Here is a 25,484-nt window from a genome sequence, read left to right as displayed (position 1 = left end):
CATGAACATGTGTGCACCCGGCAGGAAGATGGCCAGGATGCCACACCTCATGAAGGAAGACAGTGTCCTCCTAACAGACTCACCTACGCAGCAAATTTTAAATGTCAAATCTAATGTAGCTGCAAGTTGTTTAATTGGATGCTCATTTTTATACAAATCCTAAAGCACTGGGATACCTGTGGGAAGTGAAAGAGTAAGCAGCTGTGCCCATAACCAAGCAGACACTACAGAGATGCTTGGCAGAGCCTGGACATGAAGTCCGTGCAGAGTGGGCCCTGCGCAGAGCAGCATCTATCCCAGAGCCACCCTCAGGGAATCTCAAGAACCCAGTGCCGCCAGAGGCCACGCAGCACTGCGTCCCAGAAGACTGAGAAGGTACAGAGCAGACAGACGCAAGACACAGGTCAGTTGGAGTGAGTTTATTAGAAGTTAGAAAGACACAAATACACACATCACAGAGCACTTTAAGATTAGTAGAGAGAAGCAGAAATGCCAAAATTCCACACCAAGACTACAGAGCAATCTACTTCAGTGTGTCCTGGGAGGCCTGTGCAGGACACTGGCCAGGTCTGTAAGTGCGACAGGGACGTGCGGCACATGCCTTGCTCCTACAGCTCCGTGACTGCACAGTCACTATCATACCACTGTAATATCCGGGTGACATTAACACCTGTCATGGGTGGACAACTACTCTCTCTTAACTGTTAAACTTGCGTGTTACACAGTAAATGGGTTTATTAACACAGCTGATATCTCTAAGTACATATCTGGCAAAGCTACATGTATCCAGAAATCAAGACCCCAAAAGGACAGCAGCACCGAAAGGAATGGCCAGTCCCAGAGGTGCGGCTGACAAGCTCCTAGGGGCTGCTAGACACAGCGGGCAGCACTGGAGGGGCTGGAGGAGGCGCTGCCCGTCATGCAGGAGCAGTGCGGGAGGCACCGGGAGGGCGGCTAGGCCTGTCAGACAGAAAGAGAGAAGCAGGTGAGGCGGGAGGAGCACGGCAAGGCAGGACCCGCCCCCAAGCCCGCTCTACAGTATTTCTAGGTCACAGATCTCAGGGGCATGAAGCTCAGTGGCCCGGGCACTCCCTGCTCTACCAGGCTGGCACAGCAGGTGCTGGGCCCAGGGTGTGTGAGGGATCGCAGGCTAGCTTTCTGTAACTGTCGAGAGTGAAAGTCAACATTTTTCGAGCACAGACTGGCACTGTGGTAGAATCTCCTCAGCACTTACTATGGAGAGTTTCACAAGTTATTGGACATGAGGGAGATTTGGTGGGGAAGGACAGGAAAGGCCAAATGTGGAAGACACCATTGAAACTTCTCCTGTCTTGCAGCTTTCTCTAAATGTCACGAGCTCCCCGCAGTCTGGCGAATTTCAGTCTCTTAAAAACACTAACACCCTAGAATCTCGAGAACTTTAAGACTCAGTGACTTTAGAAGTTGGCAGCACATTTGAAACATGCAGTTGATGATCTGAATAAAAACTGCTCCTGGGGCCGCCAAAATCTCAAAAGGTGCAGAGAGCCGGGCCTGGCCTGCCCGCTCGGACTCACCATGGAACGCTGAGCAACTCACTTAACCAGCCCGAGCTTCATCTTTCTCATCTTTAAAATGGAAAAATAAAACTTGTTACCAATGCCTCATGAATGCCAGGGGACAAGAAAACATCAGTTCCCACTGTCTGTCCTGAGAAGGATGCTAAATGTTACATGTTCCCACACAGCATGATCCTCCTGCCCTTGTGGTCTGCACCCCATCGCAAGATGCTGGCCACCTCCCTGGGTTCAAATGGACGACAGTGAACTCTTTCTCAGCCACTCCACCTGTACGCTGAAGTGGCAGGCACGTCTAGGCTGGGTAAAACTCAAGCAGACAGATACCCCTGAGCATAGCTCAGGGCTCGGAGGACCACTCTATTCTTACACTCTGCAACTACAAGACATTCGTATTGCATAAACCCTTTTTAGGTTCGCACTTATTGTGTGTGTGTGTGTGTGTGTGTGTGTGTGTGTGTGTGTACACTCACACGTAAAGTGCATGTATGGAGTTCAGAGGATAACTTCTCCACCATGTTAGTCCTGAGGATTAAATTCAGGCCACTTGAGTGGCAAGTGTCTTTACCCACTGAGCGATTTTGCAAGCTCTCAGATAAGTCACGGAAGACGCTGACTTTAGTATTACCTCTGTGCAGTAGAACTGTAGAGAGGGTACTTCTATAACTTCTTTTAGTATATTCTAGTTGCCTCCTTAGCATAACTTTTCATAAATAAAGATCTACTCTGAATTAACAGTTACCTCATTTCCTAATAACCTTCAATAAGAATTTAGTAATTAAAACTGTGAAAGTCAAGCCTGGTGGCACATGTCTTTAATTCCAGAATTCAGGAGTCAGAGGCAGGCAGATCTCTGTGTTCCAGCCAACCAGAGCTACACTGTAAAACCTTTTCTCAAAAACCAACAAAACAGGTGGCGCACACCTTTAATCCCAGCACTCGGGAGGCAGACACAGGTGAATCTGTGAGTTCGAAGCCAGTCTAATCTACCACATATTGAGTTCTAGGACAGGCAGGGCTACCTAGAGAGACCCGATCTCAAAAACAAATGAACAACATGTAGAGGACAGGCAGTGATGGCGCCACCTGTAATCCCAGCACTAGGGAGGCAGAGGCAGGCAGATCTCTGTGAGTTCAAGGCCAGCCTGATCTACAGAGTGAGTTCCAGGACAGCCAGGGCTACACAGAGAAACCTGTCTCAAGAAAACAGCAAAAACAAACCAACATCTAGAAGTCAGGCACTGTGGTACAGGTCTATGATCCCCATGGCTGGGATGCTAACACATGAAGAGCAGGAGTCTGAGACCAGTCTAGGTCACATAGTAGCACCCTGTCTCAAACAAAACAGTAATACTGGCAGGATACAGCTCAGTCATAGAGCCCCTCCTTCCATGTGATGATTTAATCTTCAGTACTGAGCAGCGGGCGTGTGCACGTACTCACACTCTCGCGCTCTTTCTCGTGCACACGCGCACACACACACAAACAAACACGGTCACACGCACGCACACATGCGCACTGTAGAAACCTCGTCACAAGAGCAATGTGAAATTAAGAGGAGATGGACAAGAGACTCCTTCTTAGGAGCCCAGGAAAAAAGGGCAGCAAGCTGTCCTTAGGAGCTCAGGGTCCACAGAGAAGTAAAGCACGTGGTGCTGCACCTGTGACCATCAGGACGACGTCAGCAGGATGACTTTATAAAAGGCAGCTCAGTGCTGCTCCATGTCAGCTGGAACCGAGTGCCCATGATGACAGACACGGAATCCCACAGATAGAGGCTAAAATAAGGAAACTTACTTCTACCTAGGAAAGGGTATGTGGCCACAAAATGCCTACTTTCTTGGAAATGCACCCTACTAGAGATGACTTGCTATGGCAGTATCTGACAGAGCCACAGCTCATATCTCAGTAAGCCTGAGGGAGCCCCGTTTTCGTGAAGTGCCATCACCATCACCATGACATACGCTGGTGAGGAAGACCTGTACTCCCAGACAGGTCTCCTGCAGGGTCAAGAGCCTGGCTTAAATTGGCCTAAGAACCCTCCGTGTCTTCATGCCTCGCTCTCCTCCTCTGCCAGCACATGGGCCAGCTCCTGCAGAGCCATGGTTAATACCCAGCAAGCCTTGATTTGACAAATGTTATCCTGCTTTAAATGCTACTTCTGAATGTTGAGGAACAGCTTCCTGTGGCTCAATCACCATTGTGTTCCTGGGAGCACACTGTGGCTAATGTAACTGCCTGAGGGAACAGAGGATGGAGCAGTTCAGTATTTTAAAGAGCACTGGAATCTTTTAAAACCTACAATTTTAGCCAGGTGGGGGTGGTCCAAGCTTTTAATTCCAGCACTTGGGAGACAAGAGGCAGGCAGATCTCTGAGATCAAGGCCAAACTGGTCTATGTAGCAAGTTTCAGGCCAGCCAGGGCTACATAGAAAATATGACTACGGGACAGCATATGATACAGCTCAGCGGGAGGGACTTACCCAGCATACGGATGCCCTACAGTCAATACCCAGTAGCATAAAAATAAAAAAATGAAACGAAGTATGATTTTAAGCTGAGCATATTGTGCACATATATTGAGTATATTAATCCCAGAAGGCTGAGGATTCCAAATTCAAGGACAACTTGGACTATATACTAAAATTCAAAATAAACAAGGCTATGGACAGAGCTCAGTGACAGAACATTTGCCTAACATGCATGAAGCCCTGAGTTCAATCCCAGTGTACACTTGTGTATGCCGTGTGTGTGTGTGTGTGTGTGTGTGTGTGTGTGTGCGTGTGTGTGCGCGTGCACACACACACAGCAGGGACAGGAGCATGAGGAAGAAGAGTCCGCTCTGAGAGAAGCATTGCTCTACCACAGCCTGGTGGGGAAAAGTCCCAAGTGCCCTCCCCTGCAGGGAAAAAGCATCACCACTTCTTTCCCGTGTGTCCTCAATGCAGATGTGGACTCTAGTCTGTTGACAATGTCATTGACATAGGACTCACATACATACAGACCTAGAAATACTGTCTCAATGGAGAGCTCCCCCAGAATATCACTCAAGAGCATTAAAATCTGTAAGCAAGCCACTGGCCAGCAAGCAGGACAAGCCCTTTGGACAAAGCATGCAGGAACTGGAACCAACAGTAAGAGGACAGTACACAGCTCTGACAGGACAGGCACTGACAGGCATCCCCAGGCCTCTGCTGCAGTTTGGGACCACTGCCCAACAAGACTCAATAGTAGAGTGGATGATGACTGGCTGTCTTGGCACAGAAGAATCTAAAACAAGAAAGCTGCTACACAGAGAGAAAGAATGTTCCTCCTGACCTCTAGCTACTAATATTTGTACATGATGTAGAATCAAGATACTGGCTCCTCCCAAACTGTTCCGGCTAGGTAAAGTCTAGAGTCAGTCATTCCAAGGAGAAGGACAGACTGTAAGGAAGTCCCAAGCTACAAATTGACAAAACCACACAATGACAACTAACCACACTACCAGTGCAACTTAAGGACGTCAATGATATCCCTGGCAAGATGAATTCGCTTACACTCTCCCTGAGGAAGGGTCCAAAGACAGCAGCCCACCATCCGCATCTTCCCCCACATTACAGAAACCCACTTGAAAGCAGAAAGCAGTTGGTAAGGATGTCCCGGGGGAGGGCTGGGGGAGCAGATCCACACAGCCCTCACACAGCTGCTTGTTTCACACCCAAGCAGGGGTTCTAAGCCAAAGCTGGGACACCTGTCAAGTGGATATGACACTTAGGACCACTGAGGCCGAGTGGAGAACTGCACCTACAGCTGTTGCTGAGCTGCTCTCTGAAAAGCAGCTCCCACTGCACAGCATCTCCCTTCAAGGCTCTCTAGCAGCCCCAGGGCGGCCTCCTCAGTGACGTCAGGAGCACTGAGTTAGCAAGGAAATGGGCAGGTTAGGAAAGCTAGTTAGTTGTCAGCCAGACCCATTCCTAGGTTACAGGAAGTCAGACTATGGGCTAGGTTTACAGCCAGGATGCGCAATCAGCATGCACACATGCGCTACAAGAGGCCAGTCAGCTTTCATGGACTCCTGAAGGAAACCACTGCCAGCAACACAGCTTCAGGATTAGCAGAAGTTAGAAACTTACAGAAAGCTTCCCTGATGCTTAATTTGCGAAAAGTGGAGGGTCTAGCGTGAGACAGAACAGCCAGCAAGTGCTGCTGGGGGCAGGTCGGCGTTCCCGAGTGCAGCCAGCTGTGTACTGTACTTACCCCATTCCACTCTACGCTCATACTCACTTCCTCCCCTCCGTCAGGGCCACTCTCGTACTTGACCACGTCCACGTTGAGACTCTCCCGGCTCCTCCGCTTCTCCATATTCTCAGGGTCATTCAGCACTTCAGCCACTCTCTGTTTGTGAACAGTGTCAAGACCCTGTGAGCCAGCGGGGAGAACGGTGCGACCCATTAGCACTTACATCTCATAAGACTTCTCAGACTTGGGACAAAGAGTCCAATTCCTTTATCTACTTACTGCTGCTATTACTGGGGACATGCCTGACACAAAGCCATGTGGAAGAGGTCAATGGGTATCAGTGAGTTGGTCGGTTCTCTCCTGCCACCCTCATGCAGGTTTATGGGGAACAGAACTCAGGCTGGCAGGCTTGCATAGCAAACTCCTTTACCCACTAAGCTCTCATTATCAAACTGGCCCCACAGATATCAGTTCTTAAGTCACCAAGGCAAAGTCAGATCAGTTGTTCCTGGGGACGGGATTTAGGCTTTCTAGGGTCATAGGGAGGGGTGTGAGTTATATATCGCCAAAACTCAGGAGCATACACACAGGTGTGCAAACTGTACTCCATGTAAGCAAGCTAGTGCAATGGCACACCCGTAACCTCAGCAGTGAGAGGAGGATGAAGAGTTCAGGGCCAGCCTGGCTACATAGGGCCTAGACTTAAAACAAAACATGTGCTGTATGCAAATACGGAGTTCAGGTAATGATGGACACACTAGAATGTATGGGCTGGAAATGCACCTAACTAAGTGATTGCCCAGCATGCACACTGGGTCCGTCACCAACACCACACACACCAGCCCCAATGGGTACACCCACAATCTCAGCACTTGGGAGGGAGGGACGGGCAAGAAGACCAGAGGCTCAGGGCTGACCTCTGCTAGAGTTTGAGACAGTCTAGGAAACCAGACAGTCCGTCTCAGATAGCAACAATGAACCCCAATGCATCCTCCACATCTCTCCCTGCGATGTGTGCCACTACGCTCCTGCGAGAACCTGTCCCGTTCCTAGCTTCCATGGCTGCCTGGCAGGAAGTGTCCTCAGGAAAGCATTCACACGTCCTTCCTCAGGACCTTCATGACCCCTGTGGCTCCTCTTGCTAAAACGCAGCCTGCAATCTAGAGCAAGGCCTGGATGCAGACCGTGCTCTAGGGAGAGAGTCCCACAGCTGATGACACAAGCCACAGAGCGCCGGGCCTACACCCAGGACCACAGGGGCAGCACCAAGGGCTCTGCTTGTCCACTAGCCCACAACACAGTACTTCACTCAGCTGTGGATACAAGGAAAGCACCATTCTGTCCTTTCTTTCCTTTCCATCTATCTTTTTAGTTTTTGACACAAGGTCTCCTATAACACCAGGTTGGTCTCAAATGTTCACTTGTTCTACTGCAGCCTTCTGAGGACTCAGATTACAGACCACCACGTCTGGGCCCTTTGAAAATTTTAGATAAATAAAATTATGTTGCTAAATATAATGAGAGGGTGATGAGGAGCATGCATCAAAACACATGATACAAGTGCATGATGAAAAGGCCACACCCATGTTTGGTCGCGACAGGGTCTCTCTATTCAGGCTGTGCTGGGACTGAAGGTACAGGACCTGCCACGCCCAGCAAACCCATGCTCTTTTGTTGTTTGTGTCATTTCTTTCGGGGTCCGTTTTGTTTTGTTTTGTGCTTGAGACAGGATCTCTCTATGTAGCCCTGACTGGACTGGAACACAGTACTTAGAACAGGATGTCCATAAACTCACAGAGATCCTCTTGCTTCTACCACCAAAATCCTGGGATTAAAGGTTTGAGCCACCAGACTCAGACCCCAGACCCCGATTATTTTACATTTGAAATTTTTTATTTGTGTGTGTATATGTATGAACAGCCAGGGTTACAAAGCAAAATCCTGTCTCCAAAATAAATACAAACAGACGATAGTAGATAGACAGACAGACAGACAGACAGACAGACAGATGATAGATAGTAGATAGATGAGAGATAGATGATAGATGGATAGATAAATAGGTAGATGATGGATAGATAGATGATAGATGGATGGATAGATAGATAGATAGATAGATAGATAGATAGATAGATAGATAGATAGATGGACTGTAACAAGTGCTCCTCACACAGTCTAAGCCAGAATCAAGCTTTCAATAACAGCCACATAAAAGGCTATCACAGTTCCACCAGAGTAGTCTGCAGAAGTGACGGGCACACCTGTTTACGTGACCTCATGGCAGCTTCTTCCAATGTTTCAGCAGCTTCAAATTTCCCCTGCCGTCGGTAAAGTGCTCCAAGGTTTTTCAAAGTGGTTGTGACAGTAGGACTACAAGAATGCAAAAACACAGCCCCATTAAGTGTGGGTCCCAGGACAGCCACCATCAACAGCACATCTGATCTGTGTGTTCTGTGGGCATGGAGCAACTCTCCAGCTCTAGTGGCACAGCCAGGCAGTGGTTTGGATCACACTTTGCTCTGGAACAGGACACTAAGGACAGTGCTACACCCATCTGAAAGGCATTTGCCATTCAAGCAGCCTGATGCCCAGTGCTGCTGGCCCCTACAGCTCTCTACAGAAACCCCTACAGCATTCTTCCAGAGACTGGCCACTCACAAACTCCTGGCATGGCCACAGAAACATGTAGCTAGTCTACCCAGTAGTCAGCAGATTCCCCTGCAGGCAAAACCTGGTCTGTGCCGGGTTATCTCGTGCCTCACCAGAGCTCCTGACCTGACAGCTATGGCAGACACTGTAAAGGAAACAGGGCTGGAGACAGGATGGAAGTGTGGCCATAATAGACAGAGAAGTCTTGCTAAAAGTTGGAAGTATGGGGCTGTGAAGATTCTCAGTGGGTCAACTACAACGCAATCATGAGGGCCTGAGTTTGGATCCCCAGTGTTTACATAAGAGCCAAGCATGGAGGCATAGGCTTATAACCACACACTGGAGGAGTGGAGACAGGTGGGTATCACTCTGTGGCCAGCCAGTCTAGTCAAAACACAGGATCCAGGTTCAGGGAGAGACCCTGTCTCAAAAACTTACACAGAGAGCAATAAAAGATCTAAACATCAATGTTGCTCTGGCCTCCACATACACATACACGGGCAAGTGCACCTGTACACACGTGTATCTACAAAAGGTCAGAAATAGGCCAGTATGATGGTGTACCTGTGTAATCCTAGCACTCAGGAAGCTGAGACAGGAAGAGCAAGAGCTTAAGTTCAAGACCTCCTCACAAAATAAAATGCAAAGTTAGAAATAAGGCAGACCCGCTTTGGTATAGATCTGTATCTTGAGGTATTTCCCTCTCGTTAATGATAGGCATTTCATACAGAAATAGAGACAGCATCCTGCGTGCCCCTCAGTCAGGTGCACGTAAGAGAAGGAAAGATGAATTTCACCTACTGCAGCGAGTGCAATGGGGACCCAAATGAAGACTATGCCAAACCAGGGTCAGACACGTGTCCTCGTGTAGCTGATAGGAAAGAAGCTAAGACTACAGCCGTCAGCAAGTTTCTAGGCCAGCAGCAGGTATGGATGGGTACAGGAGCACAGTCTACAGGGGCCCCACACTTACTGCAGAGTACATCACCCTGTGCAGACAGAAGGTTGACTAAGGACTGGCTTCTAGGCCCACTTGCCAAGTGCTACAGAGTTGCTGAAGGCTCCTCAGTAAGTGTCCCCTGCTCCTGCAGCTAGACACATTTGTGATAAAGAATGCTGATGGCCAGCACCCGCACTGCTGCAATGAGTGGGTGTGGAGGTAAATATGAATGATCTTATGACAAAAACAGGTTTTTAAGTTATTTTTTGCCTTTTTTTTTAAGCAGGGACTCACTATACAGCCCTGGCTAAACTCCCTATATTAACTATATAACTATAAACTAACAATATTAACCTCAGACTCACAAAGATCCTTCTGCATCTGCCTCTCACGTACTAGGATTAGAGGCATTATTATTAGCATGTGTAATACATGTGTGTAGGCACACACGAGCATAAGCCTCATATGGAGGTCAGAGGACAAGCTTATGTTCATGTCAGCTCCTAGGCGCAAACTCGGGCTATGGCTTTTATGGCAAGCCCCTCTACCTGCTGAGCATCCCATAGCTCGATGACTATGCTTTGAGGAAATAGGGGACCATGTGTCTGGATTTGGCGGACAGACTTACCTATCCACTTTGCAGGCTTTGTACCAGCCACCGTACTCTCCAAAAGACGCCCCGTCCTTCTGCTTCCCCTAATTGCAACAGAGAATTAGGATGAATGCAGACTGACTGCAGTCCATCCAATCAGAGCCCTCACAGTGCACAGCCTTACTTTGCACTCTTCCCTCTCCTCGGCATGCATCCAGATGGGCTTGTTCTCATCTAGGGAAGAAAACACAGGACTCTATAAGTTGAAGAATAAGAAAACTGGAGCCAAATGTGATGGTGCACACCTTTAATCCCAGCATTTGGGAGACAGGCAGGCAGAAGGTTGAGTTCTAGAATAGCCTGGTCTACAAAGGAGTTCCAAGAAAGTCAAGGCTACATAGTAACCACTGAGCAGATGACTTCTAAGGCTGCCAGTGACTGCAAGGTTTTATCTTGTTGCTTATATGAGCCTTCTCAGGAATTTTCCTTTTTTCATATGTGTATACATGTCAGACATATGTGGGAGTAAGCATGCACATGCTGAATATGCACATGGAGGCGCCACGTTGGTGCCTGGAGTCCTCCTAGCCCTCTTTCTGGTGTACTCAATGAGGCAGGGCCTCTCAACAAGCCCAGAACACACTAACACAGCTTGTCTCTGGCCAGCTTGCACCGGAGATTCTATTCCCTCCTCTGAGGCTATCGTACCTGCCTGGCATCTCTATGCCTGGGGACTGGAACATGGCGAGCACCCAACCACTCATCCTCTGCCTGGCCTAATTCTGACAGGAAAACCCTACCCAGGGTACCGGAAGGTGACAGCTATGTCTCACATTGAGGATGTCAAATGAGACTCTGTAACATCCATAACATAAAACATAAAAACAATTTTTAAAATAAATAACAAATGCTTAAGTGAAAGAAAACCACGTGTGTGCATGCGATAATTAACAGAAATTCCCTCTGGATCACCCTGTGAACTTTCCCACACACTCAAAATTCTAGCTCAATGTTTCATGTGAGATTTTGTCAAGAAAATAAACACAAAAATGTTTTAGACTCAGCAATTTAAGATTTATTTGTATATTTATGTGTATGGTGCTCTGTCTACATGCACATCTGCACTCCAGAAGAGAGCGTCTGATCCCATCACTGGCAGTTGTGAGCTGCCATGCAGGTGTTGGGAACTGAACTCAGGACCTCTGAAAGAGCAGTCAGTGCCCTTAACTACTGAGTCATCTCTCCAGGCCCTGACTCAGCAATTTCAATTCTATAAAATACATATTTCACTGCACGTCTTCCTAGCACGGCGAGGGTTAGCAGGGCAAGCAGGACCACACCTGTCTCCTGAGGCACAGACCGGCACCAGCACACCCACACTTTCTCCACACATTGTACACTAAACACCTGTCATGTCTGAAGGGTATAGAAGAGATGGGGCCTTGGCTCCTGTGACAAACACACAAGTCCAGGGCACAGTGGGGAATTTATTTGCCACAGGTCTCCAGGGTGGACAGAAAACTAGACAAGATGATGACTCTAAGCAAAGATTCTGGAGTTGCTGGCAGAGCCGTGTCTGAAGCAAAAAGGGCATGAGGGGAGGTGGCTTCACTGGGCTGCGGACAGCACCCAGGCACACTGTAGTCAGGACCCCTCGTAACGTTCATTCACTGAGTAAGGAAATTACAAGCAAACTCCCAATTAAATGCTTTCTTTTATAAATTGACTTGGTCATGGTGTCCCTTACAGCAATAACTATGACAATATAAAATAGTAAATATAAATATAAATAGTAAATAAATAGTAAAATATAAAATAGTAAATATAAAATATAGTAAAATATAAAATAGTAAAATATAAAATAGTAAAATCTTTAAAAGGGTAGGGTGAGCATGCTGTGGGGACTAGGGCATCATTGCCAATTCAAGTTGGAAACCACTTTTTTAAATACATACATACAATCAATACATTTGCTTAGAATATTTCTTACCATCCACAGAACCAAACTCCCGTTCGTGTGCACGGGTGAGAATCTCCTTGTACAGCGTTTCTGCTTGTTTAAACTTCCCTTGTTTCAGATAACAGGAGGCCTTCAAATAAAACACAGCACTCAGTGCCTTCTCAGAAACACAGCTGGATTTTTATCTGCAGGGGACTCATGGTCCATCTGGAACATACCAGGTTATTCTTCGTCTTGGCCACATTTGGGTCGTCGGGCCCCAGCTTTGTCTGGTAGATCTCCAGGGCCCTCTGATAGTAATACTCCACCTCCTCATACTTGCCCTGGTTCTGGCACAGCAAGGCCAAGTTGTTTAACTGCTTGGCCACATCTGGGTGATCTTTTCCTAGAACCTGGAGTGAAGAACAGTGAATCAGAAACACCATCCGCGGGCGGTGGTGGCGCACGCCTTTAAAACCAGTACTCGGGAGGCAGAGGCAGGCGGATCTATGTGAGTTCGAGGCCAGCCTGGTCTACAAGAGCTAGTTCCAGGACAGGCTCCAAAACCACAAAGAAACCCTGTCTCGAAAAACCAAATAGATAGATAGATAGATAGATAGATAGATAGATAGATAGATAGATAGATAGATAGACAGACAGACAGACAGACAGACTTATATGGGGCTGGAGAGATGGCTCAGAGGTTAAGAGCACTGACTGTTCTTCTTGAGGTCCTGAGTTCAATTCCTAGCAACCACATGGTGGCTCTCAACCATCTGTAATGAGATCTGGTGCCCTCTTCTGACATGGAAATACACAGGCAGTAGGAACGTTGTATACACAATAAATAAATCTTTAAAAAAAAAAAAAAAAGAAACACCATCCGTTCCACTGTCTACCCTCCTGCAAAGAGCCCTTCTAGAGAGTAGCTTACGTGCTCCACATGCAGGCTGGAAGCCCTCACAGGACTCTCACACCACATCACAAAAGAGCAGTTGGAGTCTGACCTCAGCCAGAGGGAAGGGAAGGGTGAGCACTCACGTCCTTAGCTCCTTTATTTTCAGATGGGAAAACACATGCTGGCCTTGATTCACTAAGCAGCCAGGGATGCCCGAGAACTTCAGATTCTCCTGCCTCTACCCACCAAGTGCTGGGATGACAGGCCTGAGCCACCATACCTGGCTCTGTTTTTGTTTTGGCTGAGATTTGGGGGGGGGGGGTCCCTCACAGGCTAGCCTAGAATTCACTCTCTAACCCAGGCTTGTTATGAACTCTTGTCAGTCCAGCCTTGGCATCTTGGGTGCTGGGAAGGTCTAAGCTTCCATACTCCTTAGCCACTTTGTCTGCTAAGGAAGCTTAGATGCATGAAATGCTCCAGTCCAGTTGTGTGCCTTCCTCCAGTCAGCCCTTTAATATGGGATCATCACCCAGGACCTCAGTGAGGGCATCCCTACATCTAATGCCAATTAGTCTTCCCAGCCTCCTCTGGCTGCCTCATAAACATACCTGCTGTCTCACTGCCAAAAATCCTCCTGCTAATCCTTCCCTTGCCTAATCCTTCCCCTAGAATACAAACTCAGCAGGGCAAGGGCTCTGTGTCTTTCCCACCTCGGCATCTTCCTAGAAACGGTGCCTGACGCAAGTGGCAAGTGAAGAACAAATTCTCGTTTATTTCCCTCCAAACCCTGGTCAAGTACTGGCAGTGGTGGCGCACGTCTTTAGTCCCAGCACTAGGGAGGCAGAGGCAGGAGGATCTCTGTGAGTTCTGGGCCAGCCTGATCTACAGAGTGAGTTCCAGGACAGCCAGGGCTACACAGAAAGATCCTGTCTCAGAAAAACAAACAAAACTGGCCAAGAACTGGTCTTCTTAGCACTGGGCACTGCTCCTACACATGGCCAACCCCTTTCCACATGCCCTACCCTCCCTCCTCCAAAACTGTGAAGTCAGCGAGTCAGGACTCGGCTCACAAAGCTTCCCTGGAAAGCTGACTCAACACCAAGCCCCAGCTGGTTTTTGCTTTTTGTTTTGTTTTTTTTGAGACAGGGTTTTTATGCGTAGCAGCTCTCCTAGCTGTCCTAGAACTCACTTTTAAACCAGGCTGGCCATGAATTCACAGATCACCTGCCTCTGCCTCTTAAGTGCTGAGATTACAGGCGTGTACCACCACTGCCCAGGTATAAACTTATTTTTAAACTGAAATTTCTTTAATGACAAGTGCATACCACCACTGAAATGGAGAGACACTGCACTGCCCACCTGCCACTTGGACCCTGATCAACAGCAGGAAGCAGCCACCCTTAACACAATCCCACGTGGTAGGCTTCTGTCTTTCAAGGTGAGTCACTGTAAGTAACTGAACATAACAACACCACACAGTGCTCAGCTCTCACACTGTGGAATGACCACCTCCCCAGAAACGATTCTGCTGCCCCATACCTTCTCTCTAATCTCCAAAGCTCGTTTACAGAGTGGCTCGGCCTCTTTATACTTCCCTCGTTTACCATAGAGTACTGCAAGGTTGTTCAGAGTCGCGGCCACCTGCCAAGACAGAGGGCACAACAAGCTGCTGTAAGAGATGCCACAGGAAGGGGAGTCCCAGATGCCCCCACATGCACGTGACACACTCATCACATCAGAGGGATTTGCTACAAAACAGATCACTGAAATGAAACAAAGCAACATGATCTTGATTTTTCAATTGTTCTTGAAGCAGCAAAGCCAACCAAAACAGACCTCTGTGCAAATCTCACCACTCTATAAAAAGACAACATGAATTCTTGGGAACAAATCTAGAAAAGGACATGCGATTTGATTTTGGATCAAAGTGAAGTGAGCCAGTGATCTGAGGAGGTGACCTTACAAATCAGAAGTGACCGAGTGTACGAGCATGTCACTACCTGAGCAGACCCTACTGGTGCCATCTGGGACAAGGTGGCTCTCAGACCCTCCCCGTTGACCTCGACACTGGCATGAGCTGGACAAAAATGTATTGGGGAAAACCAAGTGTAAATGGCTGGAAGAAGCAAGCATACACACCGCGGGGTGGTCTCTGCCCAGGGTTTTCTCACGGATAGCCAGGGCGTCGTTCAGGAGATTGGCTGCATCTTTGTACTTGTTCTGATCCCTAAACCAAAACACACGTCAGTGTTCAGCTGGAGGTCACTAGCCAACCATCTGCTGACACTGAGGACTGAACCCCCAGCGTTCAGGCATGCTAAGCATTTTCTCTACCATAAGCCAGCCTGAATCTTTTTTTTTAAATAATTTATCTTTATTTTATGTGCATCGGTGTTTTGCCTGTATGTTTGTCTGTGTGAGGCTGTCAGATCCACTGGAACTGGAGTTACAGTTGTGAGCATTCATGTGGGTGCTCGGAATTGAACCCAGGTCCTCTGGAAGAGCAGTCAGTGCTCTTAACCATAGAGCCATCTCTCTAGCCCGGAGCCTAAATGCAATTTTGAAACTCCCTGCAGTGCTAACCTAAGGAGGCAGCCCAGAGCAGTGGACAGAGTCTATGTGTGGATCAGACAGAGCGGGATCTCTGCCAGCAGCAGTCAACCGAAGTCACAAGTTGGCAGAGATCCATACCTGTCCTAAACCTGCTCAGTCAGGAGCTCAGGGACCAACCAAGCACAATGAGACTGAAGCCTACCAGGAAGTTCAGATTAAAAGTGAAAATTTTATGGCCAGGCGGTGGTAGCACACACTGTAATCCCAGCACTCGGGAGGCAGAGGAAGACGAATCTCTGTGTGTTCAATGCCAACCTGATCTACAGAGCTAGTTCCAGACAGCCAGAGCTGTTACATAGAGAAACCCTGTCTTGAAAAACCAAGTAAATGTATGTATGTGTATGTAAACTCAAAGAAATATATATTGAAACAAAATCTGACAACACTAACAACAAGGATGAAATGACCAACACTCCCCACAGGGAAGCACTGCCCAGGTGCAAAAAGGGACAGTGCTCCTCTAAAAGGGACAGTGCTCCTCTAAAAAGCATTTGGGGGCCGGGCGGTGGTGGTGCATGCCTTTAATCCCAGCACTCGGGAGGCCGAGGCAGGCGGATCTCTGTGAGTTCGAGGCCAGCCTGGTCTACAAGAGCTAGTTCCAGGACAGGCTCCAAAGCTACAGAGAAACCCTGTCTCGAAACAAACAAACAAAGAACTGGCAAAGGTTTAAATGAGAACCCATTTTGGGAGATTGTCCTAATGGAAAATGTCCTGGAAAGACAGCTCAGAGGTTAAGAGCACTTGCTCTTGAGGAGGACCCAGGTTTGGTCCCAGCACCCACATGGTAATTCACAACCATCTGTAACCCAGTTCCAGGAGACTGGGGGCCTCTTCTGACCTCCAAGGGTACTGCACACACATGGTGCACATATACAAACTGGCAAAACACATGTACATGTGTTCTTATTTACATGTACACATAAAGTAGATTTTTAAAAGAAGTCAAAAATGGATACGTTGGTCAGTGTAGAAAGGCATAAGTGGCTACTATGGAAGCGGTGGCCCAGTGGCTATAGGCAGCACCTTCTCTGGTCCCATGAGACCCCAATCACCGAGCTGGCTGAACAGTCTAAATTAACTGCTGGCTGTTTGAAGTGGATGGGAAGGCTGGAAAGCTGTTTCATAGACGTTTATGAAACACTGCAAAAAGCAGGCTGGTTCAAAGCTGCCTCTCAGAAAGTCTAGTGCAGTAAGACAAGGACTAGCCTGTACACCAGGGCCAGGATGTTGAGCATGGTGGCCACATCGGGGTGGTCATGGCCCGAAGTCTTCTCCAGGTCCTCCAGGGCCTGCTTGCAGAGGGGCACCGCCACCTCATAACGTCCCTGTGACGCATACTGGATCACCAGGTTGTGGAGTGTACGCAGCCGTGCTGGGATCTCATAGCCCCCCTGCTGGGCGGCGGCTGCAGCGCTGCTGTGTTGCTGCTGGACTGCAGAGAGAAGGTGCATGGCAGAATGGTTAGGACAGAGCGGGTCACACTTCACCCCACATCCTAGTTCCAAGTCAGCACATACTCTAACTCAGCCTTCCTGGGTAATCCCTGAGCAAGCCAGAAGGTAACAGCCTGCAGGCTGATTGCTCCAGGTGAGAAACTAAAGGAAAAGTAAGCGGCTCTGACTTCTGGAACCTTGCAAAGACTCACAGCTCTGTCCACTGTGGTCTGGCCTCTAGGCTAATATCCCAACACATACTATCTGCTTTAGAGTTTGGGGAAACAGGCAATCTCCCAGGAGAGGTAGAACATACCTACAGTTCCAGCATTGAGAAGGACGAGGAGACAGAAGAATTAAGAGTCTGAGCTCAGTTGTTAAGAGTAGGCACTTACTGCTCCTCAATGGATTAGGGTTCGGTTCCCAGCACCCACATGGCAGCTCACAACCAGCTGTAATTCCATTTCTAGGGGCTCTGCCACCCTCTTCTGACCTCTGTGGCTACCACAGAATGCATATATATAGATGTGTAAATGGAACACTTAGACACAGAAAATAAAGGTTTTTAATCTTAAAAAAAAAAAAAAAAAAAAAAAAAAACGGGGCCAGGCCTCGTGGCGCACGCCTTTAATCCCAGCACTCAAGGCAGAGGCAGGCAGATCTCTGTGAGTTTGAGGCCAGCCTGGTCTACAGAGTGAGTTCTAGGACAGCCAGGGCAATTACATGGAGAAACCTTATCTTGGGGGAAAAAAAAAATCCCAGACTAACCTGGGCTATCATAGTGAGACCTTGTGTAATCCCACAGGCTAAGAACAGGCTCCGCAAACTGTGACATAAATGTCCCCAGAGAGAAAGCAGCACACATGCAACATGTTCAGTGGCATGGCCACACACGTGCAACTTACTTCCTTGTCCTGGGTCATCCTCGTCATTTGGGAAGAGATCGTCCAATGGCTCTTTGGCAGAATCAGAGTCCTTGTCCTCCTACAAGAGACCCAGAGCATCACTCCACAGAACCCACGCTGCCTGGGAATCCTTAACATAACATTTCTTCTTATTTACTAGACCAGATAAGCTAGCCAGTTTTTTCAGAATTAAATGTATGATCATCTGTAGCCTGGTTTATCCACCAGTTTAGTAAAGAGCATTAACTTTGCTAAACTTGCCTACCCTGTCAAGGCCTGCCTGAGGTAACCCCCACCCCAAGAGGACAAAAAGGAAACAAATAAAAGGAGCAAGGCAGGGTTTGCTGGACTAAAACTGAGGAAACTCGACTACAGGCCGTGGTGTGACATCACGGAGCCTGACTGCGTTTCTAGACCTTCTACTGTTTTCAGATCAAATTCTAGCAGACAAGGGAAGACTTGCTGGAAATCAAAGATGTTTCCTGTTTGCTAAGCAGAAAAAAATGGTACACCTATACCTCCCAGAGCAATAGAGGGGAGGAAGTCCTGGTCTCATGTCTATAGTGGACTACACTAGGGCTCCCGAAAGGAGCTAAAACCCTGTCGGTTTTACATTGTCTTCACAGTGCACAAGAACAGTGACAGGGCTGGAGAGGTGGCTCAGAGGTTAAGAGCACTGGCTGCTCTTCCAGAGGTCCTGAGTTCAATTCCCAGCAATCACATGGTGGCTCACAACCATCTGTACTGAGATCTGGCGCCCTCTTCTGGCGTGCGGGCATACATCGAGGCAGAATGTTGTATACGTAATAAATAAATAAATCTTTAAAAAAAAAAAAAAAAGAACAGTGACAACATAGTGATGAGGGTGACAGCACTGCCTCTGGAGAGAGACTGTAAGCAAGTTTCCCTTCTAGAACATCCCCACAGAGATGCACAATGCATTCTCCAAAGACACCAACCATGAAAAGCAAACAACTGAGGACTGTTCAAATGAAAGATGGTCAGGATGGTCAGATGGAGGCAAGAACCGGGGCCACGGCTCAGTGGAAAAGCATTTGTTTATCACATGCAAAGCTCCAGTTCCATCTCCATCCCCAGCTACTCAGCTAAGCCATAGCGCTACTAAAGAGCCCCACTCAATGAAAAACAAGCCAAAGGAAACAAAGCCCAGAAGCCCAGACGCATCAACTGGAAAGCCGAGTCAGCAGACCTGAGCACAAACATCAGCAACTAAAACCCATCTGTGAACAGAACTGGTAGCAAACTCCCTAGTAAAATGCAAAGACTTGCTCTTATTACTCTGTTTTCTTCCAGACAGGGTCTTGTTATATAGTTCTGTCTGAACTGGTGCACACTATAGAGACCAAGCTCGCCTTGACCTTGCCTGTGCCTCCAAAGTGCTGCCATTACAGGCATGAGCCACCACACCTGGACAAGACTTGCTTTTAGATTGCCTACTGGCACTTCCTGGAGCAGAGCATGGGTACCACACTTGGCAAGAGCCACTCACCGAGGGAGAGATGTCATCGTCGTATTTCTTCAGCTGGTTCATAAACTCCAGATGTTTCTTTTCTTCCTCCAGCTGAGCCACAGACTGCTCACTCTTCTGTAACTTTTGCTGTGTGTTGGCCAGTTCATCCCGCAGCCACTGGTTCTCCTGGCACAGACGACGAACCTGAGCACGTAGTTTCTGTTTCTCTGACTCCACGGCATTCAGGTGATTGGACAGGGCCATCATCACCTGATCAAAAGAGATGTTTGCATACTGCAGCCTCTGGAGAGACCTGGGCACATGTGGGCTTCCAGCTCACTCACAGAACTTTCTCTGGGTACATGTAAACAAGACCTGCCATTTACTTCTCCTTTAGCCCTCTGCACGGATTACACACTGAGTGTCACAGTACAAGCTGGAACATCTGCATGCCACTTCTCTGTGAGAGTACCTCCAGCGAACTGGGAATACACATGCCTCCTCTTCTGATCCACTCCGCTTTCTAAGCAGACCAGCCAGCCTAACTACATGGGCCGTCTTCCACATGAGGGTACATGTGTCTGTTGGAGGGCAGGCAGGTGAGGGGCCAGAGGTGGAGCTAGGAGGGTAGAATGCAAATCATCCTCACCACTAAGGGAAGCATCTCCAAAACTACCACCAACTGCTGAAAATACCAGCACAATCCTAGCCATACTAAGGCAACAAGAGGCAGAGGAAGCCAGGGAGCTTTGGCCTTGCCCTCTACCTGCCATGTATTTGCCTATTCTGGTCATAGCACAGCAACTGGACAACCATTCTTCTAGGTATAAAATATGAAACACTGTCATGCGGTGGTGGCACACTCCTTTAATCCCAACACTCCAGAGGCAGATATGAAATACCATAAGGCAGGCTTTTTCTTATTTCCTTTAAACAAACAAACAAAACTTATCATCTACCAAGCAAAAGAATCCATGTTCCTAACCTTTCAACAACAGAACTTCCACCAAGCCTGATGACCGAAGTCCAATTCCTGGGACCTATGTAGTGGACTCCTATAGGTCGTTCTGAACCTTCCTGTGCATGCCATGGCAGGAATGTGCATGCACACAAGAAACAGACAAGCCTGTCCTAGTGGTATAGGCCTTTAAGCCCAGCAGAGGGAAGCAGAGAGCCCTGTATACGTGAGCCTGGTGCATCCAGGGGCATCAGCTAATAGAGACGGCACTTCTCAGCCTGGAAACCATCTGGAATTCATCTACATGATTTCTGGCTTGAATCTGAAACAGGTAACTAGGAACTAAGTTTGTGCCCTGGATGTATTTAACAGACTGTGGTCCTTTAGCATATGACATTTAAAATCCCTGCAGGGAACCGTGACCAATCCTGGCAGCGACCTTGAGGTCTTCAAGATGATGGGGCCCTGCAGATGCCACTAAGCTGACAAACATCACCCAGAAATCAGCTTTGGACTACAAACTGCTCGGGACAATTTCAAGGCAGTTAGCTGAGATGGTGCAGTCAGGACTTCAGATAAACCCTACATGTTCCCATCACACCAAGACTGGACAACAGCTCTCTCTCCCAGGACTTGACGATCATCTCAATTTCCCCAGGGTCTCCTAAAGATGCTGTTACCCCCAGACAACAGGAAGTAATTTTAAGAACACAATGCCTACATTCCCAAGAGGTTTCTGGCTGTTAGTGGATTATGGATTCTTATCATCAATTAGGGGGGTTGGTTGCAGTTGTTAATGGTCATGGTCAGGAAGGAAACTAAGCAAAGGAAGTGAGATTAAGGAATCTCTTTCTGAAAAGATAAAAGAGGAGATATAGGAATGATAGGATATAAAGGTAGATTACTGAATCTACTTTTACACTAAAAAATAACTATTAATCTCAAATATTTTACATTGGTATGGATTTTTGCACATTGATACAAATTTAAGATTATTTTTGTTAGACCATACTGTGTGTATGGTTCTGCTCTTGTTTAAAGTATTGTACTCATGCAGCTCATTTAAAAATGTAAAGTTCTACTGGGCAGTGGTGGCACACACCTTTAATCCCAGCACTCGGGAGGCAGAGGCAGGCGGATCTCTGTGAGTTTGAGGCCAGCCTGGCCTACAAGAGCTGGTTCCAGGATAGTCTCCAAAGCCACAGAGAAACCTTGTCTTGAAAAACAAAACAAAACGAACAAACCAACAAAATGTAAAGTTCTAGTCCTTGAAAGCTACTATTATAATTTATTTAGGATAATAAAGAAATGCAAGTTAGGAGTTAGTCATCTATAACAATCAAACTTATAGTTATAATAGGTATGCTTTCAAGGCCAAATAGAGATATATTCTAGATACACAGATGATCTTCAAACACTTCAGACATCTACAGAATAATAACATAAGGGTTTTTATGACAGTGAGACGTGTCTGCCCCTGGCAGGACCACTCTACTTCACAGAACATTGATAGGCATTGAAAAACCCCCACATGGAGTTTGCTTTCATTTGTGACAAAATTAGCCACTGGGCAAGGAAATTGCCCTTGCCTCAACTACCGACAATATGCTGTCCAAATTGTATAAACAGGACTCAAAACGTGACTGCCAAGACATGTTAGGACAGCCCTTCAAAATTCCTGCTTCACAGAAAAGTCTATCAAATATTCTAGGCCTGTAGGCTAAAGATTAATACCCCAACATTGCACAGGAACCTCGAGTGACTGTCCAGGCACCCATCTCTGTCATTTCTACAGTGCTGAAAGTTGTTTGCCCTGCACTTCCTGTTTATTCAGGTAATAGTCTATCCTTCTCAGGTCTCTGAATAGGTTGAAGACTAGATAATTACAGTTTCCTTTGTTACCAAATTCAGAAAAGAAACTTACAAAAGAGATATAAAGTTTATAAGGTTGAAAGACATAAAGGTTCAAGTTGTTTATCTAAGAAAATGTTTTAAGATCTAAAAAGATATTTTTAAGATGGTAATACAAGTTATGATACAAAATGTTTTAGGTATAAAACTTTGGACCCATCAAGATAGACAGATAGGGCTGGAGAGATGCCTCAGTGTTTAAGAGCACTGGCTACTCTTCCAAAAGTCCTGAGTTCAATTCCCAGCAACTACATGGTGACTCACAACCATCTGTAATGAGATCTGGTGCCCTTTTCTGGCCTACAGGCACACATGCAGGCAGAACATTGTATACATAATAAAATAATCTTTAAAAACAAAAAGATAGAATAGATAATAGAGTAATTTCTCTGAACTTGCCAAATACAAATGGATTGGACACTGTAAATGTAATTCTTACCTGATAATTATTCTTATTATATATAGTTTTACTATGTTAGAGTTAGAACCTTTCCTTTTTATTTAGACAATATCTGATAATTGTTCCTATTGTATATAATTTAACTATGTTAGATTTAAAACCTCTCATTTTTATTTAGACAAAAGGGGAGAAATGTTGAGGGATATTTGGTTGCACTGTGACACTCTGAGACTATTAGTAAGTCAACCTTGAATCAAGGGGAGGGGGAGAAGTCCATAACTAGCTGACCCGAATAAGCCATAGAATTTTTAGAGGGCCCAGATAGAAAGAAACAGGAGAGGGAAGGGTTTGAAGAGATTCATGGTCTCTTCATTCTGGGAAGGTGGAGAGGGTCAGATAGTCATTCCTCTGCTGCTTTCTTGATCTGTCAGGTTTATGTCCAAACACCTGACTCCTAAGATTTTATTAATAATAGAACAATTTAGGTAAACACTTCACTCGGTGGTGACTTTCTTTATATAAGACAAAACTGGGGAGCTAGAGAGATGGCTCAGACGTTAAGAATACTGGCTGCTCTTCCAGAGGTCCTGAGTTCAATTCCTAGCAAACACATGGTGGATCACAACCATCTATAATTGGATTTGGTGTCCTTTTCTGGTGTGCAGGCACACATGCCAGAACACTGTATACATAATAAACAAAGAAATCTTAAAAAATAAATAAATAGCCCATCAAAATCCCAGCAAAATTCTTCAAAGACTTCGAAAGAACAGTACTCAACTTCATTTGGAAAAGCAAAAAACCCAGGATAGACAAAACAATCCTGTACAATAAAAGAACTTCTGGAGGCATCACAATTCCTGACTTCAAACTCTACTACAGAGCTACAGTACTGAAAATAGCCTGGTCCTGGCATAAGAACAGACAGGAGGACCAATGGAACCAAATAGAAGACCCAAATATCAATCCACACATCTTCGAACACCTGATCTTTGATAAAGAAGCAAAAAATATCAAGTGGAAAAAAGAAAGCATATTTAACAAGTGGTACTGGCATAACTGGATATCAACATGTAGAAAAATGAAAATAGACCCATATCTATCACTAGATACAAAACTCAAGTCCAAATGGATCAAAAACCTCAACATAAAGCCAGCCACATTAATCCCAGCATTCGGGAGGCAGAGGCAGGCGGATCTCTGTGAGTTGGAGGCCAGTCTGGTCTACAGAGCTAGTTCCAGGACAGAAACCCTGTCTCGAAAAACCAAAAAAAAAAAAAAAAGGGCTGGAGAGATGGCTCAGTGGTTAAGAGCATTGCCTGCTCTTCCAAAGGTCCTGAGTTCAATTCCCAGCAACCACATGGTGGCTCACAACCATCTGTAATGAGGTCTGGTGCCCTCTTCTGGCCTGCAGACATACACACAGACAGAATATTGTATACATAATAAATAAATAAATAAATATTAAAAAAAAAAAAAAAAAGCCAGTCACACTGAACCTCATAGGAAAGAAAGTGGGAAATATACTTGAACGCATTGGCACAGGAAACTACTTCCTACATAGAACCCCAGCAACACAGACACTGAGAGAAACAATTAATAAATGGGATCTCCTAAAACTGAAAAGCAAAGGACACGGTCAACAAGACAAAACAACAGCCTACAGAATGGGAAAAGATCTTCACTAACCCCACATCAGACAGAGGTCTGATCTCCAAAATATACAAAAAACTCAAGAAATTGGACACTGAAAGATCACATAATCCAATAAAAAAAAATGGAGTACAGATCTAAACAGAGAACTCTCAACAGAGGAATCTAAAATGGCTGAAAGACACTTAAAGAAATGTTCAACATCCTTAGTCATCAGAGAAATGCAAATCAAAACAACTCTGAGATTCCATCTTATACCTATAAGAATAAGAATGACCAAGATCAAAAACACTGATGACAACTTATGCTGGAGAGGTTGTGGGGAAAAAGGAACACTTCTGCATTGCTGGTAGGAATGCAGGCTGGTACAACCCCTTTGGATGTCAGTGTGGGGATTTCTCAGAAAATTAGGAAACAACCTACCTCAAGACCCAATAATACCACTTTTGAGTACATATCCAAAGGATGCTCAATCGTGCCACAAGGACATGTGCTCAAACATGTTCATAGCAACTTTGTTTATCATAGCCAGAACCTGGAAACAACCTAAATGCCTCGACTGAAGAATGGATAAGAAAAATGTGGTACATTTACACAATGGAGTACTACACAGAAGAAAAAAATAACAACAGCTTGAATTTTGCAGGAAAATGGATGGAGCTAGAAAACATTTTGAGTGAGGATCCCAGACACAGAAAGACAATTATCACATGTACTCACTCATAGGTGGCTTTTAAACATAAAGCAAAGAAAGCCAGCCTACAAACCACAATCCCAGAGAACTTAGACAACAATATGATCACTAAGAGAGACTTACATAGATATAATGTACATGGAAGTAGAAAGTAGAAAAAGACAAGATCTCCTGAGTAAGTTGAGAGCATGGGGACCTTGGGGGAGGGTTATGGGGGAAGGGGAGAGGTAGGGAGGGGAGCAGAAAAAAATGTAGAGCTCAATAAATATCAATTAAAAATATTGAATAAATAAATAAATAAATGGCAAATGGAAGTCGGGCTGTGGTGGTGCATGCCTTTAATCCCACCACTTGGGAGGCAAAGGCAGGCAGATCCGAATTCGAGGTCAGCCTGGTCTACAAGAGTTAGGTCCAGGTCAGGCTTGATAGCTACAGTGAAATCCTGTCTCGGGAAAAAAAAAAAAAAAAAAGACAAACTGGTGACCCAGAAGTCTGTTTCCTGTTCACTAACTGTACAAGCAGAACACTAAAGAAGAAGCCAAGCACCAGTGCACTGAATTTAAACTAGGATTACCTACAGGGCCACAAGTCCTCAGGTGGGACATGTATGCTTCCACTGTCCTCATCTCTAAGTCAGTTATTCAGACACTCAAAG

The 25,484-nt window shown here is 46.3% G+C and overlaps 1 protein-coding gene across 14 annotated transcripts in view; it reads right to left on the bottom strand.

The window, feature by feature from the left end:
* The window catches only part of Klc1 (kinesin light chain 1), a 49,435-nt gene that overhangs the window by 11,253 nt on the left and 12,698 nt on the right, over positions 1-25,484 (bottom strand). For 2 of the 14 annotated variants that reach the window (XM_050154637.1, XM_050154633.1), the window contains exons 3-13: positions 19,253-19,483; positions 17,743-17,821; positions 16,611-16,836; positions 14,931-15,018; positions 14,331-14,432; positions 12,133-12,306; positions 11,945-12,044; positions 10,139-10,188; positions 9,991-10,058; positions 8,035-8,143; positions 5,795-5,932 (exon numbers count right to left, since the gene is read on the bottom strand). In XM_050154637.1, the coding sequence (XP_050010594.1) occupies positions 5,795-5,932; positions 8,035-8,143; positions 9,991-10,058; positions 10,139-10,188; positions 11,945-12,044; positions 12,133-12,306; positions 14,331-14,432; positions 14,931-15,018; positions 16,611-16,836; positions 17,743-17,821; positions 19,253-19,483 (1,365 nt within the window). Of the gene's footprint in view, positions 1-404; positions 961-1,556; positions 1,608-5,794; positions 5,957-8,034; positions 8,144-9,990; positions 10,059-10,138; positions 10,189-11,944; positions 12,045-12,132; positions 12,307-14,330; positions 14,433-14,791; positions 15,019-16,610; positions 16,837-17,742; positions 17,822-19,252; positions 19,484-25,484 lie in introns of those variants that run through there. The other 12 variants (XM_050154635.1, XM_050154641.1, XM_050154632.1 and 9 more) reach the window with 9 other exon arrangements.

The sequence above is a fragment of the Alexandromys fortis genome, unplaced genomic scaffold (genome assembly GCF_014885135.2).
Source record: "Alexandromys fortis isolate MF-2015 unplaced genomic scaffold, M_Fortis_MF-2015_v1.1 scaffold_91, whole genome shotgun sequence".
Classification (NCBI taxonomy): Eukaryota; Metazoa; Chordata; class Mammalia; order Rodentia; family Cricetidae; genus Alexandromys; species Alexandromys fortis.
The sequence above is the reverse complement of the archived record's forward strand: the minus strand, read 5'-3'. Positions and strand labels throughout refer to the sequence as shown.